This window comes from Schistocerca piceifrons, chromosome 6 (genome assembly GCF_021461385.2).
Source record: "Schistocerca piceifrons isolate TAMUIC-IGC-003096 chromosome 6, iqSchPice1.1, whole genome shotgun sequence".
NCBI lineage: Eukaryota > Metazoa > Arthropoda > Insecta > Orthoptera > Acrididae > Schistocerca > Schistocerca piceifrons.
The window spans coordinates 551,649,126-551,670,206 of NC_060143.1; the positions used below are offsets into that span (position 1 = coordinate 551,649,126).

General features: G+C 43.5%; 1 protein-coding gene across 1 annotated transcript in view; it reads left to right on the top strand.

Moving 5' to 3' along the window:
• Positions 1-515: 515 nt before the first annotated feature.
• Positions 516-21,081, top strand: part of LOC124802651 (caseinolytic peptidase B protein homolog) — a 91,393-nt gene continuing 70,827 nt past the window's right edge. The window contains exons 1-3 of the mRNA XM_047263556.1: positions 516-1,024; positions 7,030-7,081; positions 7,168-7,358. Of these exons, the coding sequence (XP_047119512.1) occupies positions 694-1,024; positions 7,030-7,081; positions 7,168-7,358 (574 nt within the window). The 5' untranslated portion in view covers positions 516-693. The remainder of the gene's footprint in view (positions 1,025-7,029; positions 7,082-7,167; positions 7,359-21,081) is intronic.

The following is a 21,081-nucleotide window of genomic DNA, read 5'->3' on the forward strand; positions in this document are numbered from 1 at the left end:
AGTTTCCACAGCACAGCATATATCTTGACTGACTTATTTACGAGTAACTAAAATGAGTACGTTACAACTTGCATTCGACTGAAACTGGCAGTTTAAATATGGCGCGAACATAAATATTAGGCTACGCTACACATCAATTTGTTACTACAACTTTTATTTAGCATTCACATTCGTTGGCTTCACGACCATTTTATTGCCTTCCCCCAAAACTGCACCGCGGGCTACGCTAAGATCAGCTTGTCATCACAACCAAATCGACTGATTTCAGCTGCATGCTTAGTTTTGGCTATAGACGTCATACACAATGGTATTTCGCCTCTGAAACTTTTCTTTGTTTCTTCGGTCGTGCAATCAAGACGTAGAGATAAAAAGTTCAAGAACTTCTGTTAAGTTTAGATACCAAACGATGAGTATTCACGGGAACTATGCGCAATTAACAAAGAAGAGAAATTTGTCTCGCCTGATGTAATATTTCTGTATCTCTCGTAACCATCGTGGTTCTTGAAATATCTTTGGCATATGATGTATCTTGCAATGAAGACGTTTGGTTAATGAACAGGCGGGAGACCAGCAAGGTGCAGACGATATTTGAAAATTGTGGAAATGACATTTGGGGTGACGTGTGTGATGTCATAAAATTTAGTCGTTATGTAAATCGTCATTTCCAATTGTTATGTGTAAATAGTGCTGTTCATGGCACTGTCGCGTGTCATAAAAGTCGATATGCTGTATTTACAGCATGTCGCGAAAAATTTGCAAGATATATTTTCTAGACACGGATTGCGTAAAGATTTTATGACCAAGAGGTGTCAATTTCAAGTCTGTAATCAACAGAGATGTGTGTGTTGTTGGTCTTTGTGTGTTCCGCAAACCCGTACGGGAATGTCAGATGTGGTGAAGAATACATCGAAGCTGAAGTTCAGTGACTTTTCAGAAAAAACTTTTCGTGGGCCATTGATTTTTCTATCTGGTAGCCTAAGCGCGATTGTTGCGCTCTGTGCTGAGCGGCATGATAACTTGCAAGGTAAACCAATTGTGTTTTAACTTACTATACGGTCTTGACAAGTCTCTCCTGTATGCTATGTTAATACTTAAACCTTTATACAATAGGATAGTTATATTCTGGGTAACAAGATTTGAAGCACGTTGTAGCTGCGAGCGCAGTAATTAAGCTTCTTGTTAAGCGTCATAAGATCCCAGGATTCCGTAAGATTATGTTGCTGTACACTGGGCTTTAATACTGTTTACGACACATAAACAAAGCAAATTTCAAACGATCCCTCAACTACACGAGCACAAAAGAAAATATAAAAATAATTTCTACATCAACTATGCATCCTTCTTTTATAATGAGAAGTTTGTAGCTTATAGTCAACAGTTTGAAGTCTTTGTTTGTAGTCAGTTGTGGTTTCTTTCTGATACATTGCAGCGAGTACGTCACGAAAATTATGCTTTTGAAGGCAATATGAACCTGGAAAACTCAAAGGAATTGGACAGGATCAAGAACATGACTACCGGACATAGCAAGCCTTATATCATGTTGTGTCGCATAAATGTACACTTGCGTTCTGAGAAATGAAACAATCAAGGTCACTATGTAAGGACTAAAACAACAAGGCAATATATATATATATATATATATATAGACACACACACACACACACACACACACACACACACACACACACACACACACACTCTCTCTCTCTCTGATCAGGATCATAACAGCACAAAATTATTTTATATTCAACAATGAGTTTTATTTCCAGCCTGAAGGAATAAATGTTCACACACAGACATTAATCAGGATATTGATATTTTCATGTATATTAAGCAAAATATTGTATTAGTGACCTGCGTGAAATATTTACCGGAGTGACTACTTGATTTTTGGTTCTAAGTTCCTCAATAGCAAGGTATGAAACTATGTTCATTATAAATGTGCCAACAACTAGACAGTATATGTTAAATATTATGGTATCAATCACTGGCAGTAGTATGCTTCAGTAAGGGATAATTTATTTGCAATGAAAAAAAACAGCAGTTGTATAGAATGACCACATGAGCTGGATTTCGAAGGCAGTTGGCAAAGAAGTTGACACAGTGCGTACTCTACTGAAAAGTGAAGAGGTAATGTTACACACATTGAAGGTAATAATGTTTGTAGTAGACATCCTCAACATTCAGAAACAGAAGTAAGCCTAAAGTAGCCAATTGTAAAACAGAGAACATACTTTGACACCTTTATTCTGTGGCATTTTTTGTGCCATATTTTCATTGTAAACATTTTTATTCTACCACATTTATGATTAGGCCACTCTTTCATTCATATGTAGCTATATACAACTACACAGACAAAATGTTTTTAAAATACTTGCTTTAACTAGATAGTAAGTATATTTGCACAAAGAGCCTGCCTATAATTAATTGTACTTATTAAAATATTTTCTGGAAGTAATACAAATGTTGAAATTTTGGCAATAGGAAGTTACATTCATTCTTGATTATCTTTTTAGATGACAATGATTGCAGTGTAGTTTGAATCATAGTAGATTTCACTAGAATAGAATATTCTGCTGCAGTCATTATATTGCTGTCCTAAATCTGACCAACAGATGAAAACACTGGCTCCTTTGTTGTTTTTAAAATTTTTATAATGACATACAAGTTTGTATAAAGAACTGATAAGGTTGTATTTTTTCTACTACAGTAAAATAAGGATCTGAGTCGTTGCTTCAGTCAACAGGTGAGCCTGCCATCCTCCAACTCTAGATCCTTAATTGTGCCATTTTGTTCCATCTGTGCAAGTACTATGTCCAGAGATTCCTTAGTTCCTCATGAATAATGGTAGAAGTGCTGTCTCTCTGTTATCAAGTGATGCTGCTGTGTATAGGATCAGTCGACATCATATGAAACGGAGATTTGGTCATCAGTGTCTGAGATTGATGTGGGCCTGGCAAATGCACAGTGGGCATGACATTTATACGAGAGTTGGAACTTAAATAGTGGCAACTATTTATTCACAACCAATACAAAAGAGTTACATGTTTGAACCTGTTACTGTCCTTCAAAGTAGTCACCAGCATTGTATAGAACCTGTTGCCTGGTTATAGTTTGCTATTCTGCTCCTTTCTGTATCTATTTTCATGTGATTGGACTGCTCTGAAGATAAAATTAGTACACTAACATAAAAAAGAATAATAACAAAGAATTGATGCCAAAGGTGCTGGAATCGCTAGATTCCAATACTAGTTGATTCCTGGAGAACTGGAGATTCTGGGAATCATGCGGTTGGAATCAGTACATGACACATCCCTAATTAAAATCAACATGGATATTTTTTTTACTATAATTCCAGTTATTCTAAGTAAATACTAGTGCTATTGCTACTATTGCAAATAGTAAGCCTGGATGGAATTTTGAACGAGCGGGTGGTGATTTCAGATAATTCAAGCAATTCTGTTGGTTATTTAGTTAACTGGAATTGGCAACACTGGTCTGACAGCCCTTCAAGTCTGCCTGGTTGAATGAGAAGCAACTTAATCTCATCTTTGTGTTCGGGGGGGGGGGGGGGGGGGGGGAGTGAAGACAACAGTTCATAGTTTGTGGAGATTTCAGTGTAGATTTCTAAAAAGATACAGACAGGAAAGATGAACAAGAATTATAATTTGGGTTTCCATCAATAGCTGCAGTTTCCAAGAATAATTTATCCACCAATTTGGTTTCACCATGATTTGAGAGTTTTTTGTTCCTGGGAAGCGTCTTTCACTTCAATTCTCTGCACTGTTACCTGAGTTGGCCCAGAGCATAATGAAGGCACTGCAGACATTTCTTAGCTCCAGAAATGAATCTGTAGTTGGGCTACAAACCTTGCCCATTTTTTGTTTCAGTCAGTTTTCCAACTTGGGTGCAGCAAGATAGTAAGACACTGATCAATAATACTATTATAGAAAATGCTCAGACTGAAACAATTAACATGTACCCAGTTGGTGATGCACAGTTAATGGCAGCTTACTTTCCAGAGGCTGGTTCATACAAAGCAGTTAGACTTACTGACATCAAAGCAACTAAGATTTGTTACTGGTAGGTTTGAACATCACAGGGGTGCTTTGGGATTCAATCAAACGGGAAACCCTGGAGGGAAGGTGACATTTTTTTCGAGAAGCACTACTGAGAAAATTTAGAGAAGCTGACTTCCAAACAGTTCTACTGCCACCAACATATATTGTGCGTAAGGACCATGAAGATAAGACACAGGAAATAAGGGCTCATATGGAGGCAACAGAAAGTCTTTTTTTCTATCACTCTACTTGTGAGTGGAACAGGAAAGGAAATGTCAAGTAGTGGTACAGGGTGCCCACCGCCATGCACTATACGGTGGCTTGCGGAGTATCTATGTAGATGTATATTAATGAGAACAGGATACAGTGCTTTATGAGTAAGTTAAAAGCATTGTCATGGATCTAAATGGATTAAATTTCATGTAGGAGGAACAAGAAAATTTCTTTAAAGGGCAGAATAATTAAAGATCTGATGTTGCTGTAATATTTTAAGGAAAGTCATTAAATGTCCAGAAATATGCATATGCTGACAGAAATTAATAATGCAGATCATAAGATTAAAATTGTTTTGGATAATGTCAAATGGGAGCCAGGACAACTGGTCAGAGTACAAGGTGCTGTAACAATGAAATTAAATGACAAGGTTGTGGCTCATAATTCACAAGTCGTGAGTACTTTTAACAATCACTTTCTATATGTAGCAGCAAAAATAGGTTTAAATGGTTCAGTTTTAAAAAAAGAGAGAGAGAATATATTAAATACGTCATTCCACAAAACTTTAAGCAACTGGAAGTAGCACCAACAGCCTTCACTGAAATTGACAGAATTATAAAAATTCTAAAAAACAAAAGCTCATATGCTGCTGACAGAATTTCAGACAAAACTCAAAAAAGAATTGTAACTTAATAAGTAATGTCCTTAGTAATACATGTAAACCTTCACTGGCACAGGGAATTTTTCCAGAAAAATTAAAAAATCCCATTGTTAACCACTTTACAAGAAATGTGACAAGAAGACTAAATAATTATCATCCAGTGTCCTTAAGACATCTTTTTCGAAAGTATTCAAAAAAGTAATGTACCCAAGAGTAGTCTCACGCATAAGTGGAAACAATATACTTAGAATGTCATAGCCTGGATTTCAGAAGGGTTGCTCATTTGCCCAATAACATAAAATGTCTGACAGGTAGCAAAGCAAGTTTCAGATATAAGCTAAAATCATTTGTCCTGGACACCTTCTTGTAATCCACTGATGAGTTTCTCTTTGAAAACTGATAGCCTGAGCGTAACGGAAAAATAGTGTTTTCATTACTGTTAACACTAAACGTTTGTACATATCCTGTAAACTAACTCATTTGACTTCATTTTGATAAAAGAAGTGTTCAAATCATAGTACAGTCATTAACATACAACATGAACTACTATGGTCCCAACACACTTTGTTGGGGCACATCGGAACTTACTTCTACGTTTGCCAATGACCCCCTCAGCCAAGGTAACAAACTGCATCCACCCTGCCGTAATCCATTAACAGATTTCACGTGATATTCCACATGGTCATGGTTTTTGTAATAAGCATTGGTGTGTTACTGAGTCAAGAAACACTACATCTACTTGACTGCCTCGATCCCTGGCATTCAGGATGTCATGTGAGAGAAAAGTGCAAGTTGGGTTTCATGAGATTAATATTTTTGGAATCCGTGCTAGTTAGCATGGGGAAGATCATTACATTTGAGCTCATAATATGTTCTAAGATTTTACAACAGAGAGATATCATACATATTTAATGATAGTTTTGTGGTTCACTTCTGATACCCTTCTTGTGGGTGGATGTGACATGAATACTTTCCTGAGATTAATGACTTCAATTTTTTATTTGAGGGACCGACAGTAGTATATTATGGTGAGAAGAGGAGTCTGACTTGGCCACATTATCTGCATAGAATGTAATAGGGATTCCATACGGCCCTGGAGCTTTGTTCAATTTTAGAAATTTCAGCTATTTCTCAACACCAATGACACTAATATCCATTTCACTCGCCTTTTCAGTCGTGCTTGAGTTTGAGTCTTTACTTCTGTACTTTCCTTTGTAAAGGAACATTTACTCTCAATTTCAGTTCCAGTGTCATCAGTGAGTGTCTGGACATTAACTTCAGTGCCACTGACAGAATTTACATACGAAAAAAGTATACTTGGATATTGTGAGAGATCTTTTGATAAGATTCTGCTGTGGTAGTCATTGAGGGCCTTACGTGTGCCCTCATTACAACCAATTGGGCTTCATTTAGCTTCTCCTTGTCTATAACTTTATGCTTTGTTTTACACTTTTTATGCAGTAATCACCGCTTCTTTAGAAGTTTCTTTGCAGTTATTGTGTTCTGTGAAGGATACCTCACATAATGAACTGTTCTGCTTGGTTCTATCTGTTCCATTCTCAGCTATTCTTTTACATTAGAGAAACAGTTCATCTGTATACTTTCACTGTGTTCCTCCTTGAGATATGGCCTGACTGCTTCTTTATGGAGCATACTCAACATGGAAATCTTCCTAATTTTTATACCTGCCCTTAGTACTTTTAATAATTGTTGTTGCTACAGCTGCCTCTTGGGCACTGATACCAATTTCAATATGACTATCCTCAGAGAGGTCAGGGCTATTTGTTACAACTAAATCTAATATATTTTCGTTACAATTGTGCTTCAAATTATCTGTCCTTGGTAGTTTTCATAGAAGATATTTAGTAATGTTTGACAAGGTTTTTTTGTCATACTCATGACCTGCAAAACTGTAATTCTATAAAAGGTCAGCTGTCATGTAATTCAGACATTAGTTGTGGTGCCTTTTTGAGTGTATGCATAAATCAAAGTGTGTGTGCGGAAGGGGGGGGGGGGGGTTATATGTAGGGGTACTTGTTTTTATTATTTTGTTTTGTTTTATTTTCTCTTATACAAACTGATTATTTGTTTCAGAGAAGTATGCATTCAGAGCTGTTAAGTATGGTAACTTGCAGGAAGTTAAAAGGTATCACATCATGAAATATTTGTAGAATACCTATTAATTCTTTATAATTTCCAAATCTTTTATCACAGTTGAGTGTGTGTGTGCAGGCTGATATCTGAAGGCCTGGATGTGAATCGCCGACATACACTTGGATGGACATTGTTGCATACTGCTGCCATCAATGGTTGGGTAGATGTGGCACGGCTTCTCTTGCAGTCTGGTGCAGATCCCAATGCCGGAGATGAATTTTTTAGTGCCTATCGCACTGCTCTTGAGAAAGGACTTCACACAGTGGACGGTAATCAGTCTTTTTTCTTCTGTAACAGCATACTTTTATTTAACTAAACAATCGAAAATCCAGGATGGAATGTAACAATATTGTGAAAAGGAAATTTGCGACTTACCATATAATGGAGATGCTGAGTCACAGATAGGCACAACTAAGGGACTGTCACAAATAAATAAAGCTTTCAACGATTAAGGCCTTCATCAACAACACACACACTGTCCGCCGCTCGTGGTCTCGCGGTAGCGTTCTCGCTTCCCGAGCACGGGGTCCCGGGTTCGATTCCCGGCGGGGTCAGGGATTTTCACCTGCCTCGAGATGACTGGGTGTTTGTGTTGTCCTCATCATTTCATCATCATCCTGGAAAGTGGCGAAATTGGACTGAGCAAAGATTGGGTAATTGTACGGGTGCTGATAACCACGCAGTTGAGCGCCCCACAAACCTGTGTGTGTGTGTGTGTGTGTGTGTGTGTGTGTGTGTGTGTGTGTGTGTGTGTGTGTGTGTGTGTGTGTGTGTGTACATCTATTGTTGACAAGGCCTTAATTGCCGAAAGCTTTATTTATTTCTGACAGTCTTTTTGTTGTGCCTATCTGTGACTCAGCATCTCTGCTGTATGGCGAGTAGAAACTTTACTTTTCATAATATTGTTAATTTTATTTAAATTATTTTTCAGGCATTTAGTAACTTGTGAACCTTGTGTAACCTGTATTTGAGTAGTTTTCACAGTTTTGTAGCATATATTTGTAATTAGAACTAATTGCTATTAGTACATTGTGGCCGCATGTGCCTTGTGATATCCAGTATGGAATGTAATATGTATATGAAGGTAGATCACTTCTGGCCAAATAGGTAGATAGCACAAAAACTGTTGATATGGGGCATGTGAGTGTGTAGCACTGAAATAGGTGCCACAGCAGTTGAAATGCCAGATTTGCATTTGAGGAGAGGGCTGCAGATTCTCTTCTGCTCTCCGGATTTAGATTTTCTGTAGTTTCCAAAACTAGGAGCCCTGGGATGTGCATATTATTTGTCATATACAGAAAGAACTTGAGGACAACTAGGTCGGCACAGGAGCTCTCATACTAGTGTCTGAAGAGAACATGCTTCATGAGGAGATAAAAGTTATGGTATACAGATGCATCATCTGACCATACATTTCACCACCTGTGGGATGCATTTGTCATTACCAATGTGCCAGGACTGGTGTACATTCGAAACTATCTACCGATACAGTATTTGATAGTGATGCGCCAATTAACAGTGCCAACAATCGCTCCAGTGCTTAAATTGCCCAGATCGACATCCTCTGCATCCAACTTTTTGTAAAGAAAAGAAAATTCAGGAATTCAAAACACTTGAACACTTATCATACTCTAAAGCCCATTTGAAATAAAAATGACTTTATCTATTACCAATGTCATAGGTTTTCACAACCATTACAATAGGTATGCCCCATGCCTTGAACCAAGAACTGATTCTCAAACCCAAGTTTGTCCAAGGAAAAGGCGGTTACCTTCCTCAGACACTAATTACAGGATACCACTGGGCATTCATCTGCTGGTGCAGCTGGAGACTTAGGCTCATTAGAGGCCTAGTCATTTTCTGTCTTAGAAACATGACCTGAAAACCCCTAACGAGACTTCAAACTTTATAAATAGAAGGGGAGCAGATAGAGATAAAAAGATGTCGATATTAAAAAGTAATTATATGGTACCAATTGATGTGGTTCCCCCCCTCTCCTCCTCCTTTTTCCTCGCAGTGGCAGACACATCCATTAATATGCCATGCCGTGTTATAGTAACATAACTTCAAGTATATGGGAACACCACAGAAGCAACACACATTGAACTATTGTCACTGGAATGTAATCAGTTGACTTTGATAACAACAACACACTGACAATAATGAAGATTCTAGAAGTCAGCAGATGTGCCAAAGGTTGCCTCGACTTAGAGAGAAGTGTTACAGAAATTCAGTGTAGTTCTTTGGCTTTTCTTACGTGACTTCACAACCACTCATTTCTGAAACAGAATCTCAGGTTAATTTTTAACTAACACCTCTGAACATTTCTTTCCGTCAGTGAATAGTTGAGCTCCTCCCCCCATCCCCCGACTTATTGTTATTAAGAATTCCCTGAATGTTTCAGTAATTCCTTGACCCCCTGAAGGCCCGGGGGTTAGAAAGGGCCCAAGGTATACCTGCCTGTCGTAAGAGGCAACTAAAAGGAGTCTCACATGTTTCAGCCTTAATGTGATGGTCCCCTGTAGGGTTTAACCTCAATTTTTCAAAATTTTCCTGAACAGCGAGCCAATTGGGGAAGTGTGCCATACATGGTGCATCGTGTCCATCATGCATTGAGATCTTCAGCCCACTGTCTCATCGTGACATTGCAGTCCCACTCATCCTCCACCTCTTAAGCGAGGACACCTTCCTGGGTGCATTTTCCTCCTCCCACTATGCAGTGTCGCTTTCTGCACCAACGTTGACCGTGGAATTCTTTGCACCTGATATCCAGCATGGTAGCCAGTCCATTGTGGTGGGGCTGCCATGTACTTTGTTGGTTGTAGCCCCCTGACTACACAGGGATTGATCTGCTAATGACTGCACTGTTAACTCCCCATGTATGCCAAGGGGTAGATGCCCATCACCCTGGACCATCAGGACTCCCGGCAATAGCCATCCTGTGGCTGGGTTGCGCCTGTGGGGAGGCCCCATGGTCGGAATGGGTGGCATCATGCCGGATGACACACCATGAAGCGTACTACATCTCTTGCTGGTGGTCCGCCACCAGCAGTCTCTAAGCGGGCAAAGTCTAACTTTAATGCTAAGAAATATGACCCCAAGTTGTTCCCCTCCCTGGCCACACCATGGGAGGAATGCCAAGCTAAGGATGGCAGCGAACATTATTCACCCCGGCACCTCGTATGTACGAGAACTGATGGGGACTACTTTGTTTCAATGAAGCTACAGTTTTTAGTAGATCACTTAGAGGACCAGTTCGGGGAAGTGGAGGGCTTTTCCAAAATGCGGTCAGGGTTAGACTTGATGAAAACGGCATCCTCTGCCCAGTCACAGGAGTTACTCGCTTGTGACAGGCTGGGGGATGTTTCCATTACCACCACGCCTCATAAGAGCTTAAATATGGTCCAGGGTATTATATTCCACAGGGACCTTCTTTTGCAGTCTGGCGACAAGCTGCACGCCAACTTAGAGCGACGAGGAGTTCATTTTATGCAAAGCGTCCATCTGGGTCTGAGGGATAACCAGGTATAATCTTGGCCGTCGAGGGTGAAACATTACCCAAGAAGGTCAATGTGATGTTCTACCGCTGTGATGTCAAGCCATGTATCCCTCCCCCATTGCAGTGCTTTAAGTGCTGGAAGCTCAGCCATATGTCTTCCCGCTGTACTTCCAGCATCACATGTCATGATTGTGGATGTCCATCCCAATACTCCATGTGCCCCACCTCCCATCTGTGTCAACTGCAGAGACCATCATTCCCCTTGCTCACCAGACTGCAGGATTTTATAACGAGAAAGAAAAATCATTGAATACAAGACCCTGGACCGACTGACCTACACTGAAGCCAAGAGGAAGTTTGAGCACCTACATCCTGTGACTATGACCACCTCTTATGCTGCTGCTACAAGAACAATTGTAGCCCCATCAGTTCTGCGAGTTCCAGTCAGCTCTCAGAGCTGGAAGGATAAACCTGCCCTCTTGATGGTAGGGGGAACTTCCCTCCCTGTTGCTCCTGTGCCACCTACCTTGGGAGCACTGTCCCCCCAACTATTGGGGACACCAGCCCCACTTCTCAGCCGGGGAAGCGTAAGTCTTCTTCAGCTCCTCTCACTAGAAAGTGGTTCCTTAGGTCACTGCCTTCCCAGGTTTCTGCTAGTAGGTAAGATGACACCTGCCAGTAGCTGAACCACCCAAAAGCAGCTGGTCGTAGGGCTTCACGATCATCCTCAGTCCTGGAGACTGAATCAGTGAAGCCCTCCCAGCCAGAGAAACCCAAGGCTCAGTGAGAAAAATCCAGATAGAAGACCCCCAAGACCAAAGGAATTGTGGTGGCACCCACACCACTGCTGCTTACAAGCTCTGCATCTGAGGATGAGGTGAAAAATCTGGCGCCCGCTGAGAACATAGATCCCGCCAGACCCTCAGACACAATGGATACAGCCTGTTCAGGAAATAAGTCAGTGGCAGCAGGTGACCGTGAGGCGTAGACTGCCTCATTGTTTCATGCCTTCCCAGGCTCACAATCATGTCATCCTCCAGTGGAATTGCAGCGGTTTTTTCCACCACCTGGATGAGCTATGGCAATTGTTAAGCTTTACACTTGTTTTCTGCATTGGCCTCCAGGAAACTTGGTTCATGGCAATGCGGACCTTTGCCCTTCGAGGCTACAAAGGATACTACAAGAACTGTAACGAATATAATCGAGTGTCAGGTGGAGTTTGCATTTATGTCCTGAACTCGATATGTAGTGAACCTGTGCTCCTTCAAACTCCTCTTGAAGCTGAGGCTGTCAGGATACAGACGACGCAGGAAATAACTGTCTCCCTCCAGACAGTGCAGGACCCCTGAATGCATTGGCTGCTTGATTGATCAACTCCCTAAACCTTTCTTAATTTGGGGAGATTTTAACACCCATAACCCCTTGTGGGGTAGCACCACGGTTACTGGCTGTGGCAGAGGTGTCGAAAATTTACTGTCCCATCTTGACCTCTGTCTCTTGGATACTGGGGCCACCACACATTTCAGTGTGGGCCTAGGTAGTTACTCGGCCATTGATTTATCAATTTGCAGCCCAGGACTTCTCCCATCTATCCACTGGAGAGCACATGACAACCTGTGTGGTAGTGACCACTTCCCCATCTTCCTGTCACTGCCCCGGTGTCATGCCCATGGATGCCTACCCAGATGGGCTTTAAACAAGGCAGACTGGGTAGCCTTCACCTCTTCTGTTACCATTTAATCTACCCCACGTGGTGCCATCGATGTTGTGATTGAGCAGGTCACTACAACAATAATTTCTGCGGCAGAAAACATGATCCCTCGTTCTCTATGGTGCCCCTGGTGGAAGACAGTCCATTAGTGGTCGCCAGAAGTCACTGAGGAAATTAAAGAGTGTTGACCAGCTTTACAGCAAAATAAGCGGCACCCTTCCCTAGAGCACCTAATACCCTTTAAGCGGCTCCGTGCCCGCGTTCACCTCCTTATAAAACGACAGAAACAGGAGTGTTGGGAGAGGTACTTGTCAACCATTGGGTGCCATACATCACCTTCCCAAGTCTGAATGAAGATCAGAGGTCTTTTTGGGTACCAGACCCGAAAAGGTGTGCCTGGTGTTAACATAAATGGCATGCTCTCTACTGACACAAACACAGTTGCCAAGCACTTTGCTGAACATTATGCTTGAGCCTCTGCATCGGAGAACTACCCCCAAGCCTTTCACACCCCCCAGGGGGTCCACAACTCTTTTGGGGACACGTGCGTAGCGAGCACGGGACCCCGAGCTAATGTGCCCCTCCTTCCTTTCCGGGCTGCATACCTTCCTTTTCCGCATCCTTCCCTATCCCCCATCTTGCCCCCCCCCCCCTCCCCTCACCTCTGGCTCTTTCCTTCCCTTTCTCTCCCTCTGGGAGTATGGTTTGTGTCTACGTCCGGAGATGGACGCTTGTACATTTAACGCATTCTTCGCCTTCTCTGCTTGTATGTCTTCGTCCTTCCTTTGTCCTTCTCTTTTCCTTACCTCTTCTCTTTACTCTTTTCTCCGCTGCGGCATTTGAGACCTCTCTTCTTTCCTTTCCCTTTCTTTGTTTTTCCCTTTCTCTTTCTTCCTCCCTGTGCGTGTCTGAAGGCCGACCCACGCATTTTCGTGCGTAGCCGGTGACGGGGTAACGCGTAATTTCCCGCCCCGGGTAGACAGGTAGGACACGTACGTACCCCCTGGTAACGGCCAGGCCCAGGGAGGGGTGATTACCCGAGCTGATACCTTCCGAAAGTGCCGATTGGTCCCTCCGTCCGTTTGTCGGGAGGTGTGACCTGAGGTGTGAACAATCACCTAAGGCGGGAGTGCCCTCAGAGAGGGCCCCCACAAGGGAGGAGCGAGCCATCGGAGACGCTGGTAATCGTGGGGGATTCTTCCGCAATGGTTTCCTCACCTTCCACTATGTCTGCTCACAAGCGTAAGTTCACTGAGTCTCAGCCACAGACAGTTCTTCCATCATTGCCACAGTTCCTTGTTGTTTCTCGGTCTGATGAAGGTCACGACTTCTCCATGGTCAACCCTTTCATTATTCAGAAAGGTGTTGACACAATTGCAGGTCCTGTAAAGTCTTGTTCCAGATTATGGAATGGCACCTTGTTGTTAGAAACAGTCAGTGCCCTCCAGGCACAAAAATTGCTGCGTACTTCACTTCTCCACACCTTCCCTGTCCGTGTGGAACCGCACCGTACTTTAAATTCCTCACATGGAGTCGTTTATACATGCTCCCTCAATGCATTGTCTGATGACGAAATTCAGCACTACCTGTCTGACCAGGGCGTAACGGCTGTTAATAGAGTTATGGAAAGGGTTGACACGAACATCATTCCAACTTGCACTGTCTTCTTGACATTTGACAAAGTTCAACTCCCATCCAAAATCAAAGCAGGCTATGAGATAATTTCCGTTCGCCCTTATGTCCCAAACCCTACGCGTTGCTATCGGTGTCAGCAGTTCAATCACACCAGCCAGTCCTGTTCCAATCCGACTAAATGTGTTACGTGTGGCAAGGATGCCCATGAGGGTGCTTGTCCACCTCCATCCCCTCGCTGCATCAACTGTATGGGTGACCACGCTGCTTCCTCTCGAGATTGCCCCATTTTTAAAGACGAAAAGCTCATCCAGGAAATCAGAGTGAAGGAAAAGGTGTCGACCTTTGCTGCTCGAAAATTATTCGCCAGTCGACAGCCCACCATGCCTCAGACAGAAAAATACAGCACTGTCCTTGCTTCTCCTCAGCCAACAAAGAAGGCGGCCACGCAGACTTGCGACCTCACCTTTAGTGCCATGGTCGTCAGTTCGGCCAGCGCAAAGATCGCCCGTTCAACCTCACCACTTTCGCCTGCCCACTCTACGGCTCACCCTTCATAGAGTTCTGCTAAATCTCGAGCTCAAAAGTCAGACACCAAGACTTCGAAAAAAGAGCATACTCGTGAAGATTTTTAACGTACCCCAACTTCACAACCATTGGTTCCTCCTTCATCTAAACATCATATTTCCAAGAAGGCTAATAAGAAACCCAGTTCATCTCCTTCTCCACCAAGGCGTGTCTCATCTACAGCACCACCTGGCGGAAATCGCCCTCGGCCGTCTTCTGTGTCGCCGAGGCGCACTGCTGGCGGCTGATCAACCGGCCGATCGCTGGTGGCAGGAGCTGCTCCTGAACAACCTATGGATCAGGATCTTCTGCCTTCGGCTGAATGCCATTCCATGCTGTCGGTCGCAAGCTCTGAGCAGTCGTTGAGTTGACGGCAACCTTGGTCACGTTCCTCCATTTTCTGTTCACCCTATGTCCATTATCCACTGGAATATCCGCGGCATTCGAGCCAATCGGGATGAATTGTCGATCCTCTTACGATCCTACTCGCCGGTCATCTTCTGTCTTCAGGAAACAAAGCTGCGTCCCCATGACCGCTTTGTTCTCCCCCATTTTCAGTCCGTCCGATTTGATCTCCCCTCTGTTGAAGGCACTCCAGCCCATGGAGGACTCAAGATTCTTTTCCATGATACTCTCCATTATCACCCAATCCACTTAAACACTTCCTTCCAAGCTGTCGCTGTCCGTCTTTCCCTTTCTGGATATACCTTTGCTCTTTGTACTGTATACATTCCATCGTCCACACCAATGGCATGAGCTGATCTCCTTCATCTTCTTGGTCAGCTTCCACCCCCCTATTTGCTGGTTGGGGACTTCAATGCCCACCACCCGCTTTGGGGATCTCCACATCCTTGTCCACGTGGCTCACTATTGCTAGACGAATCTAGTTTGCCTCAACACTGGAGTCCCTACATTTTTGTCTGCCTCCATGACAAATTTCTCTCGTTTCGACCTTTCAGTCGGTACTGTTCCGCTAGCTCGGCGCTTCGAATGGTTCGCCCTTGATGATACACACTCGAGTGATCACTTTCCATGTGTCCTTAGACTGCAGCCTCAACTGCCCTATATGCGCCCGCAACGCTGAAAGTTTGCCCAAGCCGATTGGACACTTTTTTCGTCTCTAGCGACATTCGATGACCGTCACTTTCCTAGCGTCGACGATGAGGTCACACATATTACCGACGTTATTTTTACAGCTGCGGAACGTTCAATACCACGCACCTCCGAATTGCCCCAGAGCCCCCCAGTTCTTTGGTGGAACGAGGCATGCCGTGACGCAATATGTGAGCGGCGACGTGGTCTTCGCGTTTTCCGCCACCATCCTACTTTGACCAACTGTATCCGCTATAAGCAGTTCCGTGCGCGGTGCCGTCGCACCATCCGCGATAGCAAGAAGGCAAGCTGGAAATTCTTTATTAGCTCATTTAACACCTTCACTCCCTCCTCGGAAGTTTGGAGTTGGATTCGGCGGTTATCAGGCGCGCCTAGTTTCTCCCCGGTCTCTGGGCTCACTGTAGCGCATGATACGTTAGTGGACCCCATCGCAATTTCTAACTCCTTGGGTGAACACTTTGCTGAGATTTCGAGCTCTTCAAATTACCCGCCAGCGTTTCTCCCGAAGAAACGTGCAGCGGAAGTGCAACCTCTTGCTTTCTTCTCTCAAAATCGCGAAAGCTATAATACTGTTTTCTCCATGCGGGAACTCCAACATGCACTCTATTCTTCTCACTCCTCCGCCCCAGGACCGGATGGTATCCACATCCAAATGTTGCTGCATTTATCAACCCATAGTCTGCGTTACCTCCTTCGCATTTATAATCGAATTTGGACCGATAGTACTTTTCCCAGACGATGGCAGGAAGCTATCGTCGTTCCTGTTCCGAAACCTGGAAAGGACAAACATCTCCCCTCTAGCTACCGCCCCATTTCTCTCACGAGTAGTGTATGTAAGGTTTTGGAGCGTATGGTGAATTGCTGTTTAGCTTGGTGGCTGGAGTCCCGCAGTCTTTTAACACCTGCCCATTGCGGTTTCCGAAAGCATCGTTCTGCAGTTGACCATCTTGTTTCTCTCTCCACTTATATCATGAATAATTTTCTCCGGAAACGCCAAACAGTAGCAATATTTTTTGATCTGGAGAGAGCATACGATACCTGTTGGAGGACAGGCATCCTCCGCACGCTGTTCTCTTGGGGCTTTCGAGGTCGGCTGCGGCTTTTTCTTCGCGAATTTATGGCAGAGCGCACATTTAGAGTGCGGGTGAACACTACTCTCTCCCGTACTTTCTCCCAAGAAAACGGGGTACCCCAGGGCTCCGTGCTAAGTGTTGTACTGTTTGCTATTGCCATAAATCCAATTATGGATTGTCTCCTTCCTGATGTCTTGGGCTCCCTCTTTGTGGACGATTTTGCGATCTACTACAGCTCTCAACGGACCAGCCTTCTTGAACGACGTCTTCAAGGATGTCTCAATCGCCTCTACTCTTGGAGCACCGAAACCGGCTTCCGTTTTTCTCCCAGTAAGACCGTTTGTGTTAATTTTTGGCAACGTAAGGAGTTTCTTCCACCCTCCTTACATCTAGGACCTGTCAACCTTCTGTTTTCGGACGTCGCTAAATTTTTGGGTCTTATGTTTGACAGAAAACTGTGCTGGTCCTCCCATGTTTCCTATCTTTCGGCTCACTGTCTGCGATCGCTCAACACCCTCCGTGTCCTGAATGGTACCTCCTGGGGAGCGGACCGAGTGGTCCTTCTCCGCCTCTATCGCCCCTTAGTGCGCTCGAAATTGGACTATGGAAGCATAGTTTACTCTTCTCTATCGCGCCTTAGTGCGCTCGAAATTGGACTATGGAAGCATAGTTTACTCCTCTGCTCGGCCGTCTATCCTTCGTCGCCTCGACTCTATCCACCACTGTGGATTACGTTTAGTGTCTGGAGCTTTTTACACCAGCCCTGTGGAAAGCCTTTATGCTGAGACTGCTGAACCTCTGCTGTCCAATCGGTGAGCAGTCCTTCTGAGTCGTTATGCTAGCCATCTGTCTTCCATGCCTGCTAATCCAGCCCATGACATTTTTTTCGACGCCTCCTTTGATGTAGGGTATGCAGGCCGCCCCTCCTCCCTACTACCACCGGGACTCCACTTCCATCAACTGCTCCATTCTCTTTCCTTCCACTTTCCTAAAACCTTCTTGACAACTTGGGGTACAGCACCGCCTTGGCTCCGTCCCCGGATCTGCCTGCTCCGTGACCTTTGTCAATTTCCCAAGGATGGTACCCCTTCACTTGTTTATCGTCGGGCATTTGCTGCTCTATGTGCACAAGTGAAGGAAGCCACATTTATTTACACTGATGGCTCTAAAACATCGTTAGGTGTAGGGAGTGCCTATATTGTTGGCGACACCCCAAATCAATTTCGGCTTCCCGACCAGTGTTCGGTTTATACTGCGGAGCTTTACGCTGTTCTCCAGGCTGTCCACTACATCCGCCGCCATCAGCGGATACAGTATGTTATCTGCTCAGATTCTCTCAGCTCTCTCCTCAGTCTCCAAGCTCTTTACCCTGTGCACCCTCTGGTCCACCGGATTCAGGACTGTCTGTGCTTGCTCCACCTCGGGGGCGTCTCGGTGGCGTTCCTCTGGCTCCCGGGACACGGTATCTGTGGAAATGAGGCGGCCGATATTGCGGCCAAGGCTGCAGTCTCTCTTCTTCGGCCAGCTATTCAATCGATTCCCTTCGCCGATTCACGGAGCGTTTTATGTCGTCGTGTTGTTCTTCTATGGCACGCACATTGTTCGACACTTCCCCATAATAAATTGCGGGATGTGAAAGCTCTTCTTTGTGCTTGGACCTCTTCCTCCCGAACGCGTCGTCGGGAGGAGGTAATTTTAACTCGACTCCGGATAGGGCACTGTCTTTTTAGCCATTGACATCTTTTAAGCGGCGATCCTCCCCCACTCAGTCCCCACTGCTCTCAGCTGTGGACGGTAAGACACCTTTTAATTGAGTGCCCCTATTTTACTCCGTTACGCGCCCGTCTACAGCTGTCGCCTGATATATCATCAATTTTAGCAGATGACACGCGCTCGGCCGATCGCGTTCTCGAGTTTATTAGTGCCAGCGAAATGACGTCAGTCATTTTAAGCCTTTTTTTTGGGGAGAACCAACCCCTTTCTGTAGTGGATTTTTAAGCCTTCCTTCTGCTTTTAGTTTCTCCAATTTTTTGAGTTTCGTTCCCATTGCTGCTGGTTTCCATTTTCGGTTTTTACTGTTTCCTAACGAATTATTATTAATTTCAGTTTTCTGATTTTATTTTCTTTCCAAGTTAGTAGCAGGCAAGCATTGATCATCTTGCAGAAGAATGAAGTTATTTTTGCAAGTTTGCTAAAGAAATTCCGCTGAGGCAATCATTTTATTTGAAACGAAGTGTGTTTCATTCTACAGTATTGGCTAGTTCCAACTGTTCGATAAATTTCAAGTGCACTTTATCATCTTCTGCCATGTATGGCATTATGCCATGATAAAGAACCAAACATGAGATCGTAGAGTACTGGTACTCCAAGAAAATTTACATCCCAAAAACCACACTGGAAAGCTTAATATCAGATGGAACCTACTTCAGTGTGAATCGGGAAAAAGCCAATTAGCACTTCAAGCCGAATTATGCATTTAGTATGGTTTACGAAATTTCGATGCTCTTAGGTGTATCCTCTGATGCCCTGTTTCTTTTATGGTGTAATTTAAGCTCTCTTAGTGCTTTATACACACGAACATGCGTGCTTCCTACACCACTGCAGTTGCACACACACAATAATGCATTTTCTGGCGCTCTCTGGCAACTGGTAAATCGAACCTATTTCTAACAGTATTGCGAACGGTGGTTAGAAAAGTGTTACTTTCAAAGTAAATTTCTTTTTACGCAAGATGAATTATGTTTCGTGTGAGAAAGTGGGATGGATACCTAAATCACAGAGCGTTCGAAACTGAACAGTTTGAGGACCAGCCACTTACAAGAATTTCGAGCCGGGGCATTTATGTCATAATTTTAAATTTACTGGCACATTTGTGTGATGTATCTTAAAGTATAACACACGCAAAAGAGATCAATATTACATGTGAAAGCTTAGCTTCTATTGTAGCGTGTTAATCTTAGAGACCAGTATTATATGTGAAAGCTTAGCTTTTCTTGTAGATATACGGTACTGTGTACATTAATGTAAACTGTTAACTTTTCCTCTTGTGTGTTCGCGCTATGTAACCAGTAATCTTGCTATTGGCTGACTATAACACGTGTCCTATGCTCTGAATAGCTGCTGTCATCGGCTGGCGACATCTCGTGTCTTGAGATATGACTCGCTTACAAAAGGACATCGCAATCTCGGTTGCAACACTCCGGAAACTAACGCGCTGTGTTTGGTGCAATTTGAATTTATACTTTCGTAATACGAAATTATGCAGCGTATATGTTGCTGCAAATCAAAGGTCTTTCCAAAACTTCTCTCCTTTTTTTTATTAGAAGTCTCTCCAAAACTTCTCTGCTCCTTCAAAGGATTGATAAGTTTACAGTTCCGGGGGACAACCTACTGTCACTTAGCACAGAAGAAGTGTATTTTCGCCCGGGAAAAAACCATATTTTTTAAACGGGATATCCGGGAGAAATCCGGGAATAATCTGGGAATTTTTTTTTTTCTTGTCCCCGTATACACCCTGATCTTTTTGTTCTCCAGAGGTATGTCCCTGGGTGTGGCCAACCACACTATTGGCTGCCTTAAATTGTTCTTCTGGCCAATCAGATTATTGTTCACCATCTATGTTAAATATTTTTGTAATGCCCACAGTTTCCATGGCTATACAAGCACACACAACAACATTTTCAACTGTATAAGGTCTTTGTAAAAGTGAAAAATTTTTAAATTCCTTTATTGCACACACAGCATGTCATCAGTTAAGAATAGATATCCTGTTCGCTGTCCATTTGTCACAGTGTCGTCCTCCTCCTCCCCCTCCTGCTCCAGTGTCTCCCTGCACTTCAGCATCATTCCCACATTTCTCTTGGCAAGAGACCACATGCATGCACTAAAAAGGCTTTTATAACAGTATCCCTTGCCTGGCACAGTGCTAGCAGCTTTATCTCCAGTTACACACAGTGTCTGAAACCCTACCCACTCCATTCTTTGCAACAGCACAGGAAAACATTCTGTCATATTCTCCATCACAAGGACTTGGGCTTTACACTACTTGTAAACATTCTTTGCTCCCCTTTTTTATGCAGCAGTCTTTGACTTATGGATCTCATTCATCTGCCACTCTCATGCAGTAAACACACAACAGTCATATTAACTTATATGATACCATTAACTACAAATGTTGTGTGTTCATACACGAAATTAACCTCCCTTTCATAAATATGCTCTCATGCCACAAAATACTCCCTCATGTTTCGTACATTGAAGATGCCAGCATTTCTCATTCCCTCTCCTAACATGTAGGTGTTTGGCACAACAACATTTTCTATTGTATAAGGCCGAATCTACGAGTGATGATTGTGAAAGTGTTCTACTAACTGCTTGTTCCACTCTTCTGTCAACCT